Source organism: Botryllus schlosseri, chromosome 13 (assembly GCF_051294905.1).
Source record: "Botryllus schlosseri isolate E-star chromosome 13, Bs_hap1, whole genome shotgun sequence".
NCBI lineage: Eukaryota > Metazoa > Chordata > Ascidiacea > Stolidobranchia > Styelidae > Botryllus > Botryllus schlosseri.
In genome coordinates, this window is record NC_137248.1 from 6,387,731 (window position 1) to 6,396,499 (window position 8,769).

Genomic DNA, 8,769 nt, shown 5'->3' on the forward strand with positions numbered 1-8,769 from the left:
ATGAACGAAAATAATTTTTATAATTAGTACCGATGACAAAGTGGATAGTATGTTCGCAATCTCGTCACCAAGATTTGTCCTTGACGGGAGCAAGTGCCGGTTGAACCCGGTGTTAGTTTTTGAATCAGCACCTTCCCATTGTACTTTATATTGTTATACTGTAGTACCGAAGGGTGCTGCAATGGGATATTGCATCAAGCATCGCACCGGTCGACACAGCCAAGTGTTTCAACCGATTTAACATATTCGAACTGCGCCAGCCAGTCATGGGTAGAGGGATTTTTTCATGTTGCCACAGTAATGGCTATGGGTGTCGCGGAATCTCTGTATAATTGAGGGATGTAGTAAACATGCTTTACCGGGTAGTCGTCCAGCAGTTGAATGGACATGGACAAATTGACAATCCCAATGCCATTCATGTATTGTAAAATTGAGGAAAAACTAAAATACCCACATACAATACAATACAATACAGAATTTATTAACTCAACTAAAAGCGTAAATTATGTATAGAACGTATTGAAGACAAAAGTATTTACGTTCATACCTGAAGTTTAAATTAGTGAAGAGTTTTTCCTTGGGTGTTTTGCTAACGTATCAATTATATGTAAGGGAAATTATGTCTCAACTCTGAGATATTAGAAACGATGTTTCGTTTGACGTAAGGGGTAGCAATCACCGCGATGCCACTTAAGATTCAGCAGTAGGCCGCACCCTCAACATAATTGCGAGAATACATAGTATCTTACATCGTGACGCGAGCCGCTTTTCCGAAATAAATAAACAGAAGCATTCTAGTTAGAAAGGTCACAACTTCTGTTGTAATTCCGCGCCTACGCTTGGGGCTCGTATACATTATCGATATCCACGAATTCGACCACAGCGAGAGCTATGACCCATTATGTAATATAGCATATATAGGATCTGGCTGATAGTGTCTAGTTGATTCATGCTGTAAGTACAGAGTGAACATCCAACACACGTACGGTGCGGCACGATTAATTCAATCGAGATGATAAAAAAAGTTAACGCATTATATACGGTTTACTATAATTTCATATCCCTATCTTCATCAAATAGATATATCTAAAAGTTGAATATTTATGATTCATAGTGACTCATGAATGCTTAAAAGTGCTCAATAGTAAAAGGTCGTGCGTTTGGTGGCGACGCCAATCCCAGCAAGTGCGCGTGGAGTTTCACTGGAGTCCGAAATCGTTTCTGGAGTTTTAATGCTGTTATTAGGAACACGTTTAAGTGCATTAGGTAAAAAATAGCACCAGTCCATTTCGATTCAGTCCATTTTTCCTCAGAAAATGACAGCATCCGAAATATGACCACGACATGCAACTTATTTCACGCGCAATTGCACATATCATGCAGCAAGTCTGCATGAACTAGACGAGTACGATTTTTCACGGTGCACACCTGTAATCATCATATGACATCATATGAACGGATGCGGTCAGCCTAAGGTCACCGCGACTCTTTGTAAACAAGACTCTCAAGGCTCCTAATATAGAGGTTCGAAAGGTTGCAGAAATGCGAAAGGAATCAGAAAATTACCGCAAGCTGGAAATTTGTGACCAAAGCTTCCGATCGGCGCGGTAAGTTCTTTTCGTAAGAACGTCTCGTCACAAGAGTCCGAAATTGCAACACAGCCCGGACGACACAGCATCAGAAGCCAGCTCCCGGTATCAACTTCAAATCGCATAAGGAATTCGCTTCTCTCATCAGGCACGCTCTACCGAGCTATGATAAATTACGGTCTGCGATGAACTAATCTGACCACATTGACAAATTGTACTTGTGATGACGCATTCCGTTCGAACTCGATCTCGTAATTTCGTGTGCGATATGCGAATAAATTTCGTTTTCGTGTTTTCATGGTGATTTACGCAGCGGGAGAATGTCCGCGTAGACTGCGCGCCCGCTACACTATAAATGCAGATTTTTATGACGAAAGAATACAGAGAGAGCAAACATACAGGGGCGGACGCTTTCCAATATTTTTCGTCAATTACGGCAATTACTGAATGCCTCTGTATAATTTCGGCCCGCAATGATTACGATCACGGCTTGATCACGTATAAAGGGTCGATCTGAGTCATTACACTCATTTTCAGGCTTGCATGTGAATAGGCTATAACTATCGGTGAAAGAGGGTTGAATTTATTTTTGTTGAGCGTCATTACAGCGATTGCGTATACGCATATTACCTGCTGTTTATTTGAGACTAGTGTTGGTTATGCTGTTTAGTTAGGAAGGGATCGAGTGGGTTTTTCGGTAACACAATGAACAATGCAGCTTGCACATTTGTCTAACAAGTGCGAATTGTTAGGCGATGCACGTTAAATAGAATGGTACTTGAACTATCGCGAACTATGAGAATGGGGCATTTACTGAAATTGGATATAGGCTTTATTTCCGGTCTCATCACGGGATTTAGATAAGAATCCGTCTGAATACAACTTAAATAAGCATGTGATGGTGCAATTCGAAGCGTGACAATAACAATGTTAGTGAATTTTTAGCCTCTTATAATTGTTTAATGTGGTGCAACCAGCAACGTGTAGGGTCTTAGCGACGCATTTTTCTCGCCACATGCCTTGGCGGGATATATCAAGCGGTGCACGTTTCTCACAACCTATACGATCAAATTTTTTCAACTCCATTGCGATCCGATTCTGCTCCATTCAAAGCACAATGGATTGTATACAAGCATGACATTGCTATACCGATCAAGTGACTTTACGTTTGACAGCAATAAGTTAACGGCACTTCAGTAAAAATAGAATTATTACAGTGCGTCTCTTATCAATCCCATTCAAAGATAGCTTACGAGATCAAAAGTGACCGTGCACGAGAATTGGCTTTATATACCTGTCTGCCGGAGGCTAGATCCAATTGTGTTGAGTGTATTGCAGCCGATGAGACGAAATAAAGAAGCTTATAGGACATTTTCAAGTCAATCGTTTCACGAGCGTTCAGACAAATCCCGTCAGTTGCAGCTATCTTCGTATCTCTGGATCTCAACGCTGCGTGTTTAGAAATTTAGAAACCACTAAGAATTCCGGTGCAGGAGAATGTGATATTTCGGAGGAGAAAATTTACAGAAACTAATGTTCCACGTGTTGGCTACATTGATTAGAAATATATATATACGCCGAAAAGAATTCGCATAATGATGTCTCTCCCGAAATACGCTTCATTCTAAAATTGGTCAATTTCAGGAATTTTATTTAATAGCACTTGGTAATTTGATGCGCATATGATTGAAAATTATTTCACCGCATTTCAAATAATCGCTATCGATGTAACACGCCTTTCTGCGATTTATCCGACAATAAATTATACGCTGCGTTTTCGTATGCCGTTCCCCTACCCCGAACCGAGGGTCCTCGCAATTTTTTCCTTATCACCGACAGTCATCGCGGATTATTTATTTTTTTGTCTATGAATAGGCTGCTAATAACGGCTACAGCGTAATAGCGGGTGAATGGCCGCTTAAAAGCCCACAACGCGATATTGTTCTCGCACTTTACCCCAACTGTCATCTTGGATTGTCGCAACCAAACACGGACATTGTTAGATAGTTACCTTTGTCAATTGTGATATGGTGGAATTTCAGACGGAGTACAGAGTATTATATAGTAGTTAACTGTATGTTAAGAGATTTGCATTAATATTTTGATGTTTGCAACAGGTTGATTTACATAATATTGCAATTTAATCTACAAAATGGGAGATTTCGCACCAAACAAAGCAGCAAACGGCACTCGGCTTTTTGACGCATACGATTGTGGGTTTTGCTTTCACGGAGGTAAATGCCGGAAAACAGGTCACACAACTGCAGTGCAATGCTTGTAAGTATACCTATTACCTATATCCAGAATATCGACGGGGTAAATCAATATTGGATTCATCAAGGTGCCCAACCGGTTATTCTGGTCGTCGTTGTCAAGAGACCGAACTCGCTTTTGACTTTGATGTCGGGTTAAAACGAGACGCTGAAGGTATGCCAGCTGGATTAACGATGGGTATCACAGTTGGAGTATGTGTTATTGTGCTACTTGCAGTTGCGTTCTTTTTGTGGAGGTAAGTTGTTCGAGGCGGACTTAAATGTATCCTGAAGCCACTCACCAATGTTTCATTTTCATACAGAAAGAATCGGGGAAACCGTAAAGATACAATCGACCACACACAAAGCAACAGAATGAAAAAGTTATCCATCGAAGGATTGAGTGTCGTTGGGCAGAAACCGACTGTAAAAAGCCATGCGATCCCGGTCTGCATTTCCATAGAGGAAGAAAACACGAATCAGGAGCAGTTGAAGTTATCTCGGGAAGAATACAGCTCTTACACGAATCCAATGAATCACGAACCTGAAGGAAATGGTTCCTGCAACTGAGACGCTTTGGTATCAACTAAATGCCACTGGCCCGAAAGAATTCAACAGAACAGAAACAAAGAGGAGTTTGAGAAATAAAGAATTATTTCGTGTCCCTCAATTATGCGTCCATCTTCAGTGTTTATATTCATGATTTTCTAAATATTTATTGCATGCTTATAATATTGCATCGCATCACAATTCCGGGAAACGCAGCCCGTCAGCTTCTCCGAAGCGATCGACAGGAGAATTTTTAAAAATTCACCAGTGATTTTATCGGTAATTTTTCTATGCATTTATTTACATTTGTCCGTTCATTGCGCTGAAATATAATATATATAAAAGTATGTAGTCAAAACTGCTGCGAGCCTTGCACATCTCATGAAATATATACGATCGTAATCAAAATCTGTCTGTGTCTGTTGTGCTTCTGCGAAATACGACTTTGATACTCCGTCCCTGTAAACAAATATAGTTGGACAACAGTGTTGACGTTTCGTTATCGCGGTATTCTGATACAGGATAGTCATCTAATGAACAATAAATACTCCATTAGCTCGATTACTTTGAACGGCTAAAAAGACACATAAGTCCTTGCTTTTACTTAAGAAAAACGCGTTATTGTCGTGTTTTTTAGTATCTGCTGCGACCGCAAAAGTGTTTTTTATCGAGAATCGTCTAGAAATTACACTGTCACGCGGTAGTTCAGCGTGTTGTAGGGGTATGTTCAAAATAGGGACATTTTCGAATTCTGACGTGACTCATTTCTTTTATGCTACGTCGGTACACTAACATTCGAAAGTGTCGATTGATAAATTTTAATCGCCAATTTCCGTAATCCAAGATAGTTCGAGACATTCTGTACTGTACCTGCTATACACATTACACGTATTTGAGTTCAATTTAGATTTCGTTATTGTTCGTGTGGGTCTTGCAAGGCAATCAGATTTGAGACCGCATCATATACTTGCGACAGATTACCGCCGCAGTAAAAATAATTTGGCAAATCTGAGCACGATTCCTCTTTCCCTGTGGCATATTTTTGATCAATGGCCTTCGAGTATCATTAAGCGCCTGAGAGATTCTGTTTTTGCGCGTACAAAACTGGGTTGGCACACAAATATAGGAAATGGAAAATCGAGGGAATTAACGATGATTGGAGGAGAAACGGATATTAGCATTCCGTAAACAATACGAGTTTTCTCCAATTCTGTCAATGATATTTTCTTCTCAAGTTATCGACACAGTCTGAACCTAAAAATGTAGATGGTCAGGTGTTCTTCTATATAACGTGGAGTTGCTGCTCGATATTAATATATATTGAACGTAAAATTGCAATACACGATCGCGTGATCAGACATTTCCGTCAACTCGCCTTGGGCGCAAGTGTAATCGAATCATACTCTACCTTCACACTTCGATAGATTAGAGAGGATATATGGACAAGGTAAAATTAAAATAAGAGATATGCACATCGGAAAATAAATGTGTCTTAGGGCACTTGTGAGCTTGAAGAAACAGTCAAGGGTGATTGATTAATTAAATCACACGCAATACGTCCACGAAAACCCCTATGCTGACGATTGGGTAACAAAATATGATGATAATAGTAATTGCGGTCTAGCGCCGGCGAGGAGTTATACTATAATTTCGAATCTGACAGACAGTTTTGCTTTCCGATTGTTTTTCGATGTCCGAAAGAAAATTATTTCGGTGTCATCATGATGAAGGAATAACATAACCCATATCTTCAAACAAAACCTATGAGATCATAACGGCTATATATACAACCGTCAGCGGAGTTTAAAATGGATCATTACTCATCTCCATCAACTTCCCCGCGTAACATTCGTGCGCGGCGCATATTGATCAAGCTCTAACCTCCATAATGGCAATTTCAAACTGAAACGCCGCATTGTGATTCGGGAAGTTCAGATTTTAAGCGGGTGAACAAAACTTGCCTGGACGACCTCACGTCATTGCCTCCACAATATTATTTTCGGATGCTGCTGTCAGACATGAAAATCTGTTACTTATATGATGATATTGCTTGATAACGGCGGTGAGGCATTCTTGTGTCGGTTTTAACATCGCAACATACTTCGATGTTATCTTAATTACTGATAGACCAGATGCTGCGCTATATATAGCGCGAATACCGTATACCTCCGTCGCCCCGATTCTAAGAAACTATAACATAATTTTCTCTCCGTGTCGCAGTCAATCATGCATGTCAGGAAGTGATTACGTTAAGTGCTCACATCAGTCATAACTACTCGCACAGTCTGCGTGTTTGGTAAAACTTACGTTAATGACATATGTACAACGTAGCTCTATGGGCTATTGTTATACAAATAAAATAGAGGTCCAGATACCGTCTTCAGATGAGTTTTCTGACACATTTGTTTTGCTAATGGAGAGAATCTCACATGGTGGATAGTCATCATCTTGGGAAGGGTCTAGTCTTTTTGCAGACAAGATCTTTCGGTGGCATGCGCCAGGCTATATATCAACATAATTATCTCAATCAAAAACAATTGTCGAAAGTTGTTCAACTGGAACCACAAAAACAAAGCCACAATGTACTGTTTTGTTTGTCGCTTGTGCACTGCTTGATCCAGTGAAAAGATATAAGAAGACGATCTGTCGTACTTTCATCACAACTGAACACATAGATATATTGGCTCAAAAACCAGCATCATAAATATAGCTCATTCTTCTTCCGTATCGAAGGAAATAATGCCGAAGTTTTGCATAACGGTATGCTACTTTAGCAGTTATCGAGGGGTAAACGGCAAATAATTGCGCGGAAAATTGTATCGCGACAATAAATAACTCTGCTATCCATTCGAGTGTGGAGAAGCTTCGGTGCTTTCGCGTTTTCCCAGTGACCCGCCTATGAGGTAGCATGACGTTTTGGCGAACGACTTCTTCCAGCGTTAATTTAATTCCCGTACAGAACCATTTCAATGAAATATAACTGCAACAACACGGAAACCACTGAACATTTTTTGATCCACTGCTCAAAATATGATTTTCATCGTACTTTTCTCATTGCTAGTTGTGCTGAATTGAATGTTGATTTCCGCCTTGAAATCCTCCTCACCGAAGATCAAATCGTCCCTTACACAGTTGAGTGTGTGTTATCTTGCAACCGTAATTTGTGAATGGCCGTGAAATTTTTTATTTTCCACCGGTCCGAAATTTCGTTATTCTGGCCTTGATAAAATTACGTTTCGCTGAAATGTTTTTTTTTACTGCAACAACAAGCAATGAGGAATTTAACATATGTGCAAGAGCATCCAAGGCGACAGCATCGGTACTCGTTGCTGCGTAATCTGCGAATAATTGCTTATTCACTTTGATGCGGATTATGAAATTCGCTATATTCCAAGAAGACACGCGGCCATTGCGGCCACCGCATTTGTGTTTGCGAAAAGCGCTTGTGTTATTTAAAAGTTTGTATGTAACTTAGCGCCACCATGCGGATATATCATATTGCAGAAGTGAAGTAGTGCCGTAACTTCTCTTTTATCACGCTCAATCGAAAGGGAAAGCTATGGCTACTTGAATCCTTCATTACTGTGTGCCTTAGGACCAATTTGGTATCCCAGCACAAGGATAGAGAGATCATAGAATGAGCGTATACGTTTTCACAGTTCTCCGGAATATTGGGCGGTTCCATACTATTACCGAGAATGCTATTACCGAGATGGACATTACCGAGAATGCTATTACCGAGAATGGACATTAACGAGAACGGAAATTACCGAGAATGGACATTACCGAGAACAGACATTACCGAGAATGGACATTACCGAGAATGGCCAATGCCAAGAATCTAGCTTAATGTAACGGACGTTGTCAAGAAATTTGAACCTGAGAATCGATACCGAATGTGGCAACGCCGTGATGCACACACACACACACACACACACGACCTGTTCATATGCATAACATGCCTACATTGCATATATTGCAATCTCGGTAATGTCCATTCTCGGTGGTGTCCATTTTCGGTAATGTCCATTCTCGATATTTTCCATTCTCGGTAATGTGCATTTTCGGTATTGTCCTTCTCGGTAATAGCATTCTCGGTAATATCATACTCGGTATTGACCGGATACCATATTGGGCGACGATTTACTTATGACTGAGATTGGGCGAAAAAAGTTTTCCAAACGGCACGAATAATTATAATTGAACAAAACTATTGGATCTTTGTTTTGCGTTCGATCGTTATTCCTTCATAATTATGCAAGCCGTATTCGTCAATTTTAATGGAAATGACCCTTTCAATACATGGGAGATGAAATATTTTGTCCATTCAAAATGCATCAAATGAATATATTTCACTTTGTTGTCCTAATTTTATCCGA

General features: G+C 40.1%; 1 protein-coding gene across 1 annotated transcript; it reads left to right on the forward strand.

The window, feature by feature from the left end:
* The first annotated feature begins 2,007 nt into the window (after positions 1-2,007).
* Positions 2,008-4,882, forward strand: LOC145454432 (uncharacterized). The gene is made up of 3 exons (XM_080332427.1): positions 2,008-3,866; positions 3,931-4,098; positions 4,165-4,882. Exons 1-3 carry the CDS (start codon positions 3,742-3,744, stop codon positions 4,409-4,411), a joined length of 540 nt encoding a protein of 179 aa, XP_080188553.1. The 5' UTR covers positions 2,008-3,741; the 3' UTR covers positions 4,412-4,882.
* Positions 4,883-8,769: the final 3,887 nt, after the last annotated feature.

What these genes read in the sequence shown, in the direction of transcription:
- LOC145454432 (XM_080332427.1), top strand. Translation starts at nt 3,742, where the DNA reads ATGGGAGATTTCGCACCAAACAAAGCAGCAAACGGCACTCGGCTTTTT. An exon ending in ACAACTGCAGTGCAATGCTT is followed by an intron (nt 3,867 to 3,930) that starts GTAAGTATACCT and finishes GGATTCATCAAG; the next exon opens with GTGCCCAACCGGTTATTCTG. An exon ending in GTTGCGTTCTTTTTGTGGAG is followed by an intron (nt 4,099 to 4,164) that starts GTAAGTTGTTCG and finishes ATTTTCATACAG; the next exon opens with AAAGAATCGGGGAAACCGTA.